At 35.2% G+C, this 16,146-nt stretch overlaps 1 protein-coding gene across 46 annotated transcripts in view; it reads right to left on the bottom strand.

The window, feature by feature from the left end:
* Positions 1-16,146, bottom strand: part of LOC108706710 (ankyrin-2) — a 270,308-nt gene that overhangs the window by 46,373 nt on the left and 207,789 nt on the right. For 14 of the 46 annotated variants that reach the window (XM_041579614.1, XM_041579607.1, XM_041579608.1 and 11 more), the window contains 10 exons: positions 14,179-14,251; positions 10,820-10,961; positions 9,992-10,003; positions 8,393-8,495; positions 7,619-7,722; positions 6,615-6,647; positions 3,810-4,034; positions 2,112-2,210; positions 857-1,011; positions 416-627 (listed from right to left, as the gene is read on the bottom strand). In XM_041579614.1, the coding sequence (XP_041435548.1) occupies positions 416-627; positions 857-1,011; positions 2,112-2,210; positions 3,810-4,034; positions 6,615-6,647; positions 7,619-7,722; positions 8,393-8,495; positions 9,992-10,003; positions 10,820-10,961; positions 14,179-14,251 (1,158 nt within the window). The remainder of the gene's footprint in view (positions 1-415; positions 628-856; positions 1,012-2,111; positions 2,211-3,809; positions 4,035-6,614; positions 6,648-7,618; positions 7,723-8,392; positions 8,496-9,991; positions 10,004-10,819; positions 10,962-14,178; positions 14,252-16,146) is intronic. The other 32 variants (XM_041579631.1, XM_041579628.1, XM_041579643.1 and 29 more) reach the window with 12 other exon arrangements.

Raw genomic sequence — 16,146 nt, 5'->3', positions numbered from 1 at the left:
AAAGCCAAAAAAGTGAAGTGGGGCAAATGTAAAGCACAGTGAATACAGAAGCCCTAAAAAAAATATGCAAATTAGCATCAGAGCAGATGTTACCTGTGGACTGGTTATTAAAGGTTACTAGACCTGTAGGAAACTTCGCACCTAATATTTCATCACCTTCAATGAGTTGCAAACAATATGCCAATACTTTGACGAGTCTGTGTGAAACACCTGCAACTATGCTAATTTACTGTATACAGCAAAATCTTATCAATAAGTTGGTTGCTTAACCAAAAGTAAGCCAATAAAATGACAGGGCTTGTCCCCTGGGATCCTCAGCGCTTCTATTAAATAAATACAATATTGAGATGTAAGAGACGGTATTCAGACAATTGACTTTTAGCTCTGCACACCACTGTGATAGATATGTGCATACCTGAAGACCAACACGGATCCTTTTTGTGAGAGCACCTTCTGGAAAGACCGCCTGTACTTGAGGGACAACACTGCTGCTCAAAATTCCACCCTCAGGTCCAATAAGGTTGTTGTCCTGTTTTACACGGGACACTACTGCAAAATACTGTGGAAAGTCTCTAGTGATAACACGGCAAATTCGCTTTTTTTCAAGTTCCTCATTAGAATCCAGGACTATAGGGGAAAACAAAATTATTATGAGAATCCTTACCAACTGGACATGTTTATGTATAAATGTATATTCATATGTAATATGTATATGTATAGCAGCATGACCACCATCTTTGGGATCAGTAAATTTGTTATGGTGACAGGAAATTCAGCAAATTACCCAATCCCACAGGGAGATGGATCAGGTTTATCAATATATCCAAAATGTGAATTGTAGAAATAAATGTGTTACCTTCATCCATGCCGTTGAGTATCTCATTAAGCTCCTCCTCTGTAAATTCACAAAAGTGCTCTTTCCAGTTGTCTCCATTCTCACTACGAAGTATCACAAGTTCTCTCTCCTTTCCTCTCAGAGCCGCAAAATGTGGGATTTCCACTATTACAGGGCTAGATTATCAACATTTTCCATTATTATCTTAGGGAACACTAATTTAATGCTGGGGCAAAGTAACCTGGAGTCATTCTGCTGCTGTAAGTATAACTTGTTTAATATAGTTCAACATAGAGTCCAATAAATAGGGCTTGGGCTGAAATACTTTTTGCTTATTGTTTTAATTATGCAATATCATTGTCATTTTTTTGTAATTTTTTTCATCAAACAGTGCCAACAATGAAACTGATTTACATTAATTTTGCATCTGTCTAGTTCTTCTGAGCAACTGTAAGAGATGAAGGCAGTTGATCAAATTACCCTGGTATAATGAATTTCTCATTATCTGTAAACCAGAGACACAGTAGGAAGGGCAAATCTTGTTTATACAGAGCTTATTACATCTATTTAAACAAACAATTCTCGTTACAGTTTCAGCGAGGCTAAAAACAAAGCAAAGGTCAAGTAGTGATTTATAAGAGAAAACTATAAAAAAAAGGGTTTCTTTTTAATGAAAGAAATACGGAAAACATATCTTCAAAACAAGCCCAAATTATTGTGCTCTTGATGAACAACAGTGGTTATAGGTGCATACGACCCCTTTAATGAACCACAAAAATGTCAGGTCAACAGCTCTACTGAACAAATGAAATTAAAGGTTTAAGCCATGATAACCATCAAGTAAATGTTATATTCCTAATACATTAATAATATAAATAGAGCCCATATTAGCACATCACTGATTATATGTGCTCTACATAACATTTGTAATGATTGGTTCAATTGAATATAACTTTAGCTGATGTTTAGTGATGAAGTCCAGGTTTCTCTGTCACAGACTTTCAAGTATAAATAAAAGAACATGCTCAGGCACAAACAAAACAGAACACCACTGAATAATACAAAGGCACGGGAACAAAATACTGTAACAGTCAAATGAAAAGAGTAAATCACAAAGATTGAAACACTTGGCAAACTACTAGAAGTTTGCAAAAAAAATGTACGCAGACAACATCATTATAAACATCAAACTGGAAAAAGAAAAAAATAATAATGTAGAACAAAAGGGTAAATGGGGAGGCCAGCGTCCATCAACTTGATCTTAAGTCGCTCCTACCCAAGAAATTTGGTCCCAGGAGGTCCCAGTTGAAGGATTCGACTGACCAAGCTTTCTCCCTCATTTAGAGGGGGAGGGGCCGTAGGAAGGTGTAGCTTACTGAATACATCCAAGCAGCAGTGAAAGGAAAAACATAGTTAAGTGGTATTTCAGCTTGTTTTAGAGATGTTGAATCTTAAGGGCAGATTTATCAAAGTAGAAAAATTATTTTTTTAAAGGAATTCCTTATTCAGTGACTCATTTTTTCCCTAGTAAATTCTAATATGTTTCATTACTTGTGTGAATTTTTTTTTTGTTTCAATATTTTTTATTGAAGGTATTTTTGATTTTTGTCTTATAACATTACATTTTTCCATCCCATTTAGAAATTCGTATAATAACACTATTACAAGTGTCCAGTATTACAAGTGCAATATATACTTTTCCAGGTTATTGGATCTATTAAGATGCAATAATCACACATACAGAATTTACATAACATCGTAATAAGGGAAATGGGGGGGGGGGGGTTGTAGTAGTATATAAAGTAAGAAGTAAAGAGTAAAATAAAGTGTGAATTTTTTTTTAAGAGTGACAACACACACAAAAATTCTTCTCTTCTTGTGTGAGGTACCCATACAGTTCAGTAGTTTTAGGTGGGGGTGATTCCCATCTGCTGGAGAAACATTTTGTTTTTTTGTCGAGATTAAACAATATTTTCACCTCGACCATTGATAAATCAGCCCTTTGATTTTGGGAATCAGTTTAGGAAGAGTAAGAAGAAACACAAAGTGGGAATCATGAATTACCCATCAGAAAACCAAGCAGAACCAGAAAGAATCTGATTGTTCTTCAGAACTGCACCATAACTGCACCCCTCTTTTGAGAAATAGTGCCAGTGGAAAGGCATACAATCACACTCTCAGAAATCCTATCCAACTTCAATGAAATTTAGTGGATTTGATCTCTGAGCGCAATCAGATCCAGTTTTACATGTGAGCAGTTGTTCTCACTGAAGTCACATATAAACTGGAGCTGTGCTTGAGACAGTCACAGAGCAGTTCTGGTAGCATTACTACTGTAATTACAATGGGTATCCTGTTTCAGTCCAGATTTCATTTTAAAGGGCTGTAAGTGCAACATAACAGCTGCTACATAAAAAATTATTTCCCATTATGGACACACAACAGCAGTTATTCTAAATTTGGACTTGAGACGATTATCCAGTCAACATCTGCAAAAATGAGAAATGCTGAAATGGAGATATACAAACAAGCTAGACTGATTTTCACACCTCCATTTAGGGACATTTTAAAGGTAGGGCAATGGGGGTATGGGGCCCTAGGTCTGCAGAATCAGAGGAAACTATGCGTGTGTGTGAGTATAAACAAAAGTAATAGGGGTATAAATTGTGGAACCATTGTCAAAGGTAAATGAGAGAATGTGGAGACTTGTAAAAGCTCTAGAAGTATAGGTTGGGCTTCCATGATAAAAGTCATATCTCTCGCTCTCAGATCATGGGCCCATCTGTCATATATTGCCACCCCCCCCCCCTTTTCTTTATACCAGGCATTCTCTCTGCTAAGCCAAGGAACATAGAAAAGGTCCCCACTACTGCATAACAGGCAATTTGCCACAGTTGATAATCTCTAATTATTGACATTTTAACATACTGTATATGAAAAGATTAGATTAAAAAGATTAAAAAGATTCACTTACCCAAGGAACTGAGCCCCAGAAGGGCCAACCTCAATTAAACGACTGGCTAATCCTTCTCCTTCCACCATAGGCGGCATAGTTGCCAGTCGATGGCGTTTCACTAAGCGACAGGTGATTCTTGTTGGGGCAGTGCATTTCCGAGATGGAATGATTATCCTTAATCCATTGTGCCTACAGCCTCTCATGGCACCTCCACGGGCATCAACCATGAAGCTAACAAGGAAACTGGAAAAAAACACAAGTATTTTAGTATTATAATCCACTGATTACTGTAGATATAGCAAGTTATTGGAAACATTGGCACCTAACTGCTGACTAATCCATGGCCATAACCCATCAATGTTTCTAGATGCAAATATTAACTCAAATATATTCTACAACTATACAGTACTTTTCAGAATATATCAGTTACAGCTAAAATAGTTTCTTTTGGTAGTACACCACTGGTAACACCATACTATATAGTAGAAAATACTGTACATAATGTAGTATGTATCTTTTTTTTACTTCATCAAAATATGCTTAAGGGTTATTACAATGTTATCTGTAAAAAATGTTGTACAAAACATTAGGCACCAATTAGTCATTCTTAGTAAAATTCAAGTATTATGTAAATTTTATAGCAATGTCTGATGACTAGCCTTAAAACCTACAGTATGTCATACACTTGCATGCATCAAGTCCATTACACATGCTACAAGAAAACAATATACATAAATATTCTGAACAATACCAGTAAAGTCCATGTTGATATTAAAAGAAAAGACTGTAAGATCCTTTACTATACAGACAGGTACTAAAATACAAACATAAAATATCAGCTGTCTTCTAAAAATTTCATCTGGAACTTTAGCAGTATTGTCCCTTTATGACAGATGATTTTAATCAATTTGAGCGAAGTTTGGCATGCAGCAATTATACACCAACAAACATGAAGGTGTTCAAATGAACCTAAATGCAATGGATAAATTAGCACATAAGGCACATAAAAGCACATTTTTAATATGCTTTAAGAAACCATTAACATCTGTAAATAAATGTTGCTGTGACAGTTAAATATTTGTTGAAGCATGTATTAGGTTAGAGAATCTAGCATTCCTTTAGGTTTTGGCAACATCATTTGTATATTATTTGCACATGATAGTAAAATAACAGCATGATTCGATTACATGTTTTACATATCTCCTATACAGTGGGTCTTGTAGAAATTCTTTGCGGGATTAAATCTTTACAAAACATATTTCAGTAATATATTACAATGGACTACGTTATATCAGTCCATTTATCAAAAAAATATGGCTTTGTAAATCCTAGTAGGATTATATAAAAGAGGGCTTCTTTCAATTACAGCCCCTTTCTATCAATAGGAAGACACCTGTGGTATTGTTACCCAATTAATATGACTTGGATCACGGTGATTACCATGTAGTATGTGGATCAATGTTAGAATGCTGGTTGTCTTGAAATATAAACCATTAAGAGCTTCTGCTTTTCCCTCCAGCAGCAATTGTTTTACTTATACTTACTAAAAAAGAATAGTAAACACTAAGGGTCAGATTTACTAAAGGGCAAAGTGTCTAATTCGCCAGCATTACCGCATTCAGGCACTTTGCCGATTAACTAATGAGTGCAGGTGTAACTTCGCTAGCGAAAGAGACAGACGCTAGTGTTCATTCACACTCTATCGCTTGGCGAATTTTGCTCTGGCAAATGGACGTTACTCCGCAAATTCACTAAGATGCAGATTTTACTGAACGTTATCTCTTTCGCCAGACTTGCCTTCGCCAGCTCAGATCAGGCGAAGTGCACTGGAGTGCATAGATCTTCTTCAAACTTCTATTACTTACATCATATTCAGGGGCGTAACTACAGAGGAAGCAGACCCTGCGGCTGCAGGGGGGCCCCATGAGGCTCTCATTGATGAGCAATTTGAACATATATTGGTAAAACGGGACAAACATTGGATATGTTGGGGGCCCTAAAATGTATTTGCTGTTGGGCCCAGCAACATCTAGTTACGCCACTGATCATATTTTTAGTGTAAAAAGTTTCTAAGGCCCAAAAAATGCTGGCGTCTTAGTCTTAGAAGACCTTTAACGAAGTTGCGCTAGGCATAATTGAATGCTGGCGATATAGTCGGCAGTGGCGATATAGTCTATTACAGCACAAAAATATTGCAGTGTGCGCAAGAAAGTATTATTTTGCTTGGTATTTCGATAACACCAGTGAGGACTTTTGGCACTTATACACTGGAGTTTAATTTTCTTTTCCATCAAACAGCAGTTTAAAAAATGGTTTAAACTAGCAACCTTGGAGAAAGGTAACCCTGGACTATATCAATCCACCCAAGAAAGAAACGCTTCACAGTTCTATACCACCAGAAGTATAAAAAGATTTGATCTATGAACTGATTATATGATTCTATACTCACTACAGCAAAATGTATTGCACTGCTTTGATGGGGGAGTCAGGAAGAGTTGAAGTTACAGATGATTACTGTATTATACTTTAGTGATTAATTAGGTACCAGTCAGATAATGACCACATTAGGGCTCATTTACATAGGTATTTTCATGAAAAAAAGGGTTGGAAAAGTAATCAATATGTTTTCAGAATTTCAGATTTGTTCTGATTTTATTATTTGCTCTCTATATCATTAAAGCACAGACCAGTAACAGTGGCTGGCATGAAACCATTGCTATTCCAAAAAAAAAAACACACAAAAATAATAATGAGCCCTAAAGTATCCATTAGTGTAAGGTGGACACAAGTCAATCACATATTGAACATAGAAAAAAAGTTCACCTGCTGTCTCGGTCAAGACAAGGAGATATGTGGCTGCAACAGAACAGATTTTCAGCAGCGAGGAAGCAAGAAATAAGCAGAGTGCAGAAAATAGAAAGCAGAATAAGAGAAGGAAAAGAAGAACATGTACTGATATAATACAACTGCTGTAACAGCCCACTAATAGCCATCAATCTATGCAATAGTAACAGAACCTATATTCAAAAGTATATATTTATTCCAACATACTTTCAAAAAGCAGTGCTTTGTACCTAATATAATTGATATATATATAATCAATTTTTTGTTTGCACTAGGTAAAAGTAATGTTTTCCTTCCAGATACCCAAAGCACCCATGTAAACTGCTTGATTGTTTTTTTAACAATTATTATGCTGAAATGTCAAATATTAACAAGAAAATAATTAGTTATCTTCTTGTTGCTTGGCGTTTTATATCTGCATCTTTGAACTCCGAAAGTACCGAAATGCTGAACATTGGCCAAATTCATCTGAATTTGAAAAAGGCTTTTGCTCATCTAATTGTACATATATAAACATAAATTAAAAATTAGCCATGCCATGTAATGTAGCATTAGTCTGGCATTCTTTGACTCACAAGTAACCAAACTCTTCAAACTCGCATGCCACCACTCTGTTAACTTACACAATTGTGTAAAATAAAAAGACATCTTTCCTTACATATTCACTCATATGCTGGTTCCCAAACATTTTGTGTAACAGATTACATCATAGTTGTTTTTTTTCTAAATGTTTTAATCACAGGCATCCAATGATTAAAACAGCATGCTGTTAGTAGTCAGTTTATCTCTTTAATAAACCGGAACAATAAAAATATGAATATTTTCAAAGTAATTGGCTGGCACTCCAGTTATGCATAAAGCATAACATTCACTGATAGACATATCAGTGAATAATAAAGGTTTGTTATGCATAAAAAAAACATTAGCTATACTAGGTAACATGGAAAACTTTTTTTGTTATTTTATTTAAGTGCAGTACTCACCCAGAATGAATTGGACTAGAAGACAGTGCAATATTGTCTAGATTGTCGGCCCCCCAGCTAAATCGGTAGGTGTTTGGCTCTTCGTGTGTTGTTAAATACGAAACCTGTAAACAGTTTAAAATTAAAAATTACACAATTATTAATAGAATTTAATCAATAATAAATAGCAACTGGATCATGTAAAAACGACTGATGTTCAGGGATTCATGTCTCAAAGCAAATGACAAACCAAACCTGATTCTATCTATATAGATTCATTTAGGAAAATAACATTTTGAAATAAAATTCCAATTTTCTCATTGAGTAAAACAAGCTTTAACTAAATTGAAAAAAAAAATACATTTTACTAATGGTGCACAATCCCCTCCAAATTGTATATCCCATCAACTTTGTAAATTTCTTGCAATGTAGTAGTATACTTGGTGGGGTTTCATTCATAACATGAATATACAGTAATACACAAGAATGAATTGTGAATGAATTTACAAAGCAGATATTTGCAAAACAATGTATTTGCTGTGATGCACAAATCATTCCAGTTAGGGTGCATCATGCTAGAATTTTCCCATCTGTCTGTTTCAGCAGAAAAAAATGTGAAATGTCTCACTATTGAATATACAAGGGTAATATGATTATTATTAACATGCATCATCTATTAAATGCCAACATATTTCACAGTGCTGTATAATAAATGGGTTTACTGAACATACACAATTACATTCAAAGCAACCAGTAACTACAGATAAGAGAGACAAAGGAAGGGCACATATTTACCTGTTCATTTGGGATGATAACGGTGTCATCTATCATGGCACTTCCCCTAAGATAAGATGTATGGCTCACGGAGTGGGACCTGTCTGAACTGAAGGATCGTAGGCTGGTCGGTTGACATATATTTATATATACATCAGCAGCAGGGGTTGGGGATGTGAAGGTGAGATGGAAGGAAAAGCCAGAAAATAAAAAAAGGTGAGCTATTTATATTTCATGCAACTTCCAGGGGGCAGCAAATGCAGCCTTGTGCATAATCAGTGATTTTTAGTTTTAAGACATTTATAGGCTTTTTTTAAGCGCATTAACATAAACTGCTTAATTCAAATAATAATTACATTAATTACAATTTAGTGTAGCATTTATTATAACTTAGCCCTACTTAGAGATACTTTATATTGACATACTGTGACATGAGTCACATATTAACGTATTTAAAATAAATTGAAGTATAAGCATGATTATCCCCTGGAAGATATAGCTCACACACATTCTCTTTGGAACATGTTTTTTTGTCTGCAGCTACTGCCATATTAATTACATATAATAAAATAAAGCATGTGGCAGATCAGGTTTGCATAACATGGACAGACACACTGCAAGATAGAAAGATGGCTGCTTTGGCAACAAGAAACACATAATTAGAAAACATTAAACAATACAATGTAGCTCCAATAGACACCTAAAGGTGACCATAGACACACAGATAATATCGTACGAAACAAATTTTCGTACGATAATAGGTGCGTGTATGGTGGGAAAAGAGCCGACCGATATCAGCAGAAGACTTGAATATCGTTCGGCTCCTCGATCGGGCTGGACAGAAAATTTTGATCGGGTGCCTTTGAAGGTACCCAAACATTGTCCATTGTTAGTGCTGAATCGTCAGGTACAGGTAGAATTCTATTGTTTCTACCTGTATATCTACCTGTATATCGGATGACTCAGCTCTACACTTGTGTATTGAAACGAACGATCTTTCTTGGAAAGATCTTTTCCAAGAAAGATCGTAATTGTTACGTCTATGGCCACCTTAAGCCCAGTGCAAACAAATCTCTTAAACCTTTATCTAATATTAGGCCGTAAACATGCATTTTACATTTATATATCTGTTACCATTCACCAATTTAAGGACAAACCCTAATAATATTGGATTCAAAATAAAATATTTGTCAGGGAGTATTGTAGAATAAAGTAAGATGCTATCATATACCCCTTAGTTAAATTTATTAATTGCTTTACTGTGTTGACTGGATGACAAAACACAAAGCAAAAAGTGGGAAAGTTACCCTTGGATATGGGTTATCAGCACAGTATGGGTAAACAGTTAGCTACATGGGAAACTAAATTCTGTAGTGGTCATGGCTGCTAGTCAATAAAAGTGGTTGCCTCCTCTGTTTACCCTCTTTTCCAACCCTGTAGCAAAGCCATACAAACAAAGATAAGTCTAAAAGACTAGGAACCAACACATAACAGTAGAATGAGTGTTTATGAATATGTATAACCAAAATGTGAATACAGTAGTATGGGGCATAGGAATTGTAGATTAGGCATTAAGCTGATGAGTATGAACATAAGAACTGCATGCAGTGTGATACCTACCTAGGCATAATGCTATAAAAAGCATCCACGCCAAAGGGAAGAAAGGGGAAAAAAAAGACATAAGTAATGATGGCAAAACTTTAGATGGGAATTAGAGATATTTTATATTAGTATATTAGTACAAAATAACTATTGGATAATGTAAAATAAAATGTATGACTATTTATAATAAACCAAGCATTTGTGAATGAAGGTTAGATAAATTTGAAAATTATATTTGATTATATTTAAACAGATGATCCAGCAGTTTTGAAAACCTGTATTCATCTTTGGTTAAATGAACATAAGACCCAGTACCACTCTGTAGATCGCACCCTCTGATGTCAATAGCCAACTCTGTTTGTCTTTAAGTTAGCAGGTGTAGCTTTTTGCTTTTCTTTGTAAAAAATTGAATAGTGAAAACTTGCAGTTACAGTGTCCTTAAATGTGCTATAGTGATATGGCTACTCATTAAGACCTCTGGATAAATTAGCTTTTTTGGGAAAGAGCTTTGGGAAAAGAGAAATCCCCTAGCTTGAATATGAGCTTTATGTATTAGTTAACTTTTCTATGTTGAAAGATGCTAATTACCGATGTATTATTGTTGTTTGATGTAGCTGTACTGCTGTGTTTTTCAAAGCACTTTTTCTAATGTTGTATTGTTTTAGATGAAAGTTGAACTACACTGTGCTGAGTCAATAATGCAAAGTTCACCAACTATCTTGTTACAAGAAAAGAGGTGCAGCCTACACTGCTGAACAGGTTTCATCCAGCTCAATGTTTAAACATTTTCCATAGAGTTAACTGTGGTTTTTTTAAAACCATCAAAGTTTACATGTATATGCATACCTGTCTGAGCGGCCTCCTTCCAAGCTGTACCTTAGATAGTTCATTCCGTCCAAATAGTGACTGCCTGGCAATGAATCGTCTCCAAGTTCTTTTAAGTCTTCAGGTCGTAGGTACTCGCCACCATCTCCTGTCATTGTATCATCTCCGTATAAAAAGTTTGCAAATAGCTTTAATAATGTTTATTGCTAAACCCCTACAATCAATAAAATCAGCCCCAATAAAATGAATAAGCAGCTGGTTAATACAGGCATTTTACCTAGATTGCAAAAGGTAAACAACTAATGAAGATAGTGGGTGTCTAAACCATAAAGTAGAAATTATAAATATACTAGTTTATTTCTTTATATTTAAATATTCATTTGCAGCAGAGATATATATGAGAGGGTGCATAGATAAATGCTCTCCCAGGAAATACTGTATATTTGCATATCCTCAACTGCTGAGGGGTATAGGTTGGACATTCTTTGTGTGTAAGTATTTCCCAAATTTTTTTATATCATTCTTTAGTAAATTTGAAGATACTTTATAACAGCTCCCCATTCAAATAAATTAATACCATTTTATTTCGGAGTAAAAAAACAAGAAAAAATGTAGAACTATATTAGTTAATAGACATAGAAGGTATCAGGCATTCACCAATTCTTGCTGGTTAATTAAACATGCTGAAACATTGTAATTATAATTGTTAATGTATTTCACTCACAAACATTATTGTCAAATCATTATATTAAACTAGAAATTCTGTCTAATTACAGTTGTATATCCACTGCAACCACATGCTAAATGAGGCCCAAACACCTGTGTGATGGGATACCTTGCATACTAAGAAGTTCCTGATCTGACAAGAGCTCGCCATCAAAGAACTTACGAGCTGCATGAAGTATTATTCAGTTTGAGAGAGTAGTAGAAAAAGATTAGAACGGTAGTTAACATTAGTCAAAGAAGTGAATTGCATGTATTTTGCATAAATATGTCTCTCTGCATATTAAAATAGTCACCTTATTAGCACAACTGTAATCAATTATTTTAAAGAGGTGGTTCGCCTTCACACTTCTTCAGTTGAGTTGTTTTCAGATTTCTCTCCAGAAATAAAGACTTTTTTCAATTGCTTTCCATTTTTTACAGTTTTTCCAAAATCTAAGTTTAAAGTTTAATGTTCCTGTCTCTGGTGTTTCAGTCTGGCAGCTCAGTGATCCAGGTGCAGACTCTAAACTGTTACAATTTTGCAACATCTAGTTGATACATTTCTCAGGAACTTCTCTTGAGTATTAGCAACTATTGTATCAATTCTAACAGATGCCTTTAATAAAACTCAGGGATTCTGCTCAGCAGGGAAAAACATAACAAATGTATCAACTAAATGTATCAATTGGGTCAGCGACCCCCTTCCTCAGAGCTGCTTTAGAAAGGTGAAAATTAGATTTACACTTCAATATTAGAAGAATGGTCACACATAGAAAATAGAAAGTAATTGGAAAACGTCTTTTTTTCTGGTGAACTATCTGAAACCAACTGAACTGAAAAAAGTGTTGGAAAGTGAACAACCCCTTTAAGTAAGTAAAAGTAAAACACGGCAAAGGTAAAAGTAGGTGGTAAAAAGATAACATTATGGTACTGAAATCTGGAAGGCATTGTTTGAGATGAGAAAATTACATTTTACCAGTTACAATTAATGTAAGGAAGGAAAGTTAAATTGTTCAGTAGGAATTTTGAAAAGAAAAGAAAGTCAAGGTAAAAAGGGACTTTGGAACATGGTAAAGAGGTAAAGACAATGGTATAAATACCTAAATCTAGTTGAATAATATAAAGTAATGAAAAAGGTTTGACAACAGCATTGTAAAAAGCTCAAACATAAGTCTATACTATGACCAAGTACAGTGGTGCTTGAAAGTTTGTGTCCTAAAAGTAGACAAAGAAAACCTAATTAAACAAATGAAACAAAAATGATTATAGTTAGTCACGTATTTATTGAAAAAATTATCCAATAACATATCTGTGTGTGGCAAAAGTAAGTGAACTCTTAGGATTATCATATACTTTAAAGGTGAAATCAGGGTCTGGTATTTTCAGTCAGTGGGATGACAACATACAACACATTTGTGTATGTGCATCATGGCTCAAACAAAGGACAAAACATGGTAAAGAACAGTCAGACGCAGGTCGTTGCTGCAAAAGTTGAGGTGCTTTACTTTGAACACATGTTTCGAGCAAGAGCTTTCTCAAGTGTTGCATTTGCAATAAAGACCTGCGTCTGACCATTCTTTACCATGTTTTGTTCTGCTGAACTAAAGGCCTGTCTCACATTGGGGAATGTTGATGTTCATGAGTCCACCATCAGGCAGGGTAGCAAAGACAAAGCCACTGCTCTCCCCCAAAAAATATTGCTAACCATCTACAGTTTGCTAAAGTTCTTGTGTACATACCAGAAGGATACTAGAACAATGTTTTGTGGACAGGTGAAGCCAAAATAGAACGTTTTAGCTTAAATGAGGCACATTACAATTGGTAAAGAAAACTGCATTCCAGCAAAAGAACCTTAATCCCATCTGTGAAACATAGTACTGGGAGTTTTCAGGTTTGGGCCTGTTTTGCTGCATCTGGGCCTGGACAACCTGCCATTATTGATGGAATAATGAATTCTGAACTATACCAGCGAATTTTAAAGGAAAATGTCGAGAAATCTGTCTGTGAAATGAATCTGAAAAGACAGTGGGTCTTGCAGAAAGATAAAAATCCTACAAGAAGAATGGTTTCAAAAGAATGGCCAAGCCAATCCTATTATTGAATTAATCCTATTAAAGTGTTGTGGAGAGACATAAAGTGAGCGATCCATGTGAGGAAACCCACCAACATTCAAAAGCGGAAGATGTTCTGTATGGAGGAATAGGCTACAATTACTCTAACTCGATGTGCAGGACTGATCAACAGCTACTGAAAATGTTTAGTTGTAGTTATTGCTACAGATTGGGGTCACGCCAAATACTGAGAGCACCATTCACTTAATTTGCCACACACAGATATGCTATTGGATCATGTTTTTCAGTAAACACATGACCAATTATAATAATGTTTCATTTGTTTAACCAGGTTTTATTCATCTAATTTTAGGACTTGTTTGAAAATCAGATGATGTTTGAGGTCACATTCATATAAAAATATAGAAAGTTGTAAAGGGTTCACAAACTTCTAAGCACAACTGTAGATCCAACAGTCCTGTTCTTGGAAACATCCAGATAAGATCAACATTAACACAGTGCTTAAGGACAGTGATGTCCATGACGATCTGATCTTAAATAATATGGCTGGCAGTCGTGGGTTAAAAACAGGTCGCAAATGATTGTATTCCATATAAACCTCACCTTCCTCATCAGAAACATCCAGAACTTCTGTCATTGTCTCAGGCACATTAAGCTTGTTTTTCTCTGTCACAGTCTGCAAGAAGAATCACTTAGAGTTAGATCTTTTTCAATAGAAAATTCTACAAAGTCTTCTCTAATCTCTGATTAACAGCACAGCACACAATCAGTGCACAGCAGACAAACTCAGTACTGTCTAAACAATGTACTACATACAGTATATAGAGTTAAGCTGTACTGCAGTGGCTAGACAAAATGGATGCTTCACATTGATACTTTGCTGCCATGACTGGGTTATCTAGCACTGGTGGAGCAACCCTGGAAGTGATGGGGACCTAACCAGGAACAGGAAACCTTGTGCATAATCCATCTTTGCTGCTGAGGCCAGGCATTACCTCTAATTCAGTAAATGCTTCTAACTGATATATTTATTATTTATCACTACTAAAGAACCACACCTTAAAGAGATCTGTATATACTTTGGTATGAGTATTTATCAAATATAACCAGCTGGCTAATTAAATTAAAATGAAATGCAATATTACTGTGCCTTATGTTCATAAAATGTCTAGGAAAAAAACATGGAAATATGTTCTAATTAAACTTTCTAAAAACACCAGAGAAATGCAATATTTTTTTTCTTGGAATCATTAAAACATTACTCATTATGATTTCAATTCCATTTCTCCTCACTGTTTAACTTAGAAGAAAGTCAAAACCTATAATGTTTTTAATGTGCATAGAAATTGAACTTTATATAGCCTCCAACAATGTAATTCCAATAGTTTATCACACCTAAGACAATATATCAACCCTACTGTGGGCAGGATGACATGGGGGTTCACTGCCCTTTAAACTAGTAATATTTTATTTAATTTAATTTATATTTAATTTAGTGTTCATAGGTTTATTTTATTTGCCTTAATTAAAAAAAGTTTTTTTTTGGATCAGAATAAAACAAAACATTTCCAGAATGAGATTTTGCACTTGTAACAAGACAATAAATGAAAGTCACCTTTAAAGGACAATGTAGGTCTCTATAAAAATATGTTGAATAAAACAGCTCATATGTAAAACACTGTTTCATGTAAATAAACCATTTTCATAATTATATACTTTTTTAGAAGTGGGTTCCATTGGGTAATCATAAATAGAAAATTGCCATTTTAAAAAATAAGGACCACCCCTTGGGATCCTAGGATTCACAGTGCACACAAACAAACCGTACATGTTAGTGCACATGAGCCAATTAACAGTCAGAGTTCTGTCTTTTGCTTCCACACTTCTTCCTGTTACAGTTAGAGCTGCAGTATTTCTGGTCAGATGATCTCTGAGGCAGCACACAGACCATCACAAAATGGTGGTTCAAGGCACGAGATGTAAAAGGGCAATATTTACTTAAATATATATGCCAGTTTGGTAAGACTCTTTAATATGCCACTTAATATGATATAAACTGTTACTTAAGTATTCATTTTGGGAGTATAATTTTCCTTTAACTAGTTGAAAAATCAGTGATGTAAGTAATGAGTTAACCCTGTTGATATTATGAGCCCTGTGGCAGATTTTCATAGACGAAGATAGCACAGAAATAACAGACGGCAGGTGGGCAGCTCTGAAGCTGGTACAGAGGAGGAGGGGAGGAGCATGCCAGCATACAGATTAGTATGGAAGCAAGAACCTTATATGCAATCATATTAAAGCCATGGAAATCTGAACAACATTTCAATGCTTGCTCCTCCAGCTCTTGGGTTTGGGAAGCTGTTGATGCAGAGATTGAACAACACATTCTGTACAAATAATGCATGATAATGAATGCAGCATATTATCAAATTCACAGTGAAATCTTTGTAGGTTCTCCATAGCCCAAAAGCTGTGTGCCAAGTAGCAACCTGGTTAGCTGTCTATATTGTTACACCCTAGTGTTGCCACCTTTGCGGTCAAATGGTGGTCAGGCATAAAAACATAATG

Source organism: Xenopus laevis, chromosome 1S, assembly GCF_017654675.1.
Source record: "Xenopus laevis strain J_2021 chromosome 1S, Xenopus_laevis_v10.1, whole genome shotgun sequence".
Lineage (NCBI taxonomy): Eukaryota > Metazoa > Chordata > Amphibia > Anura > Pipidae > Xenopus > Xenopus laevis.
This window is presented reverse-complemented; position numbering and strand designations above follow the sequence as displayed.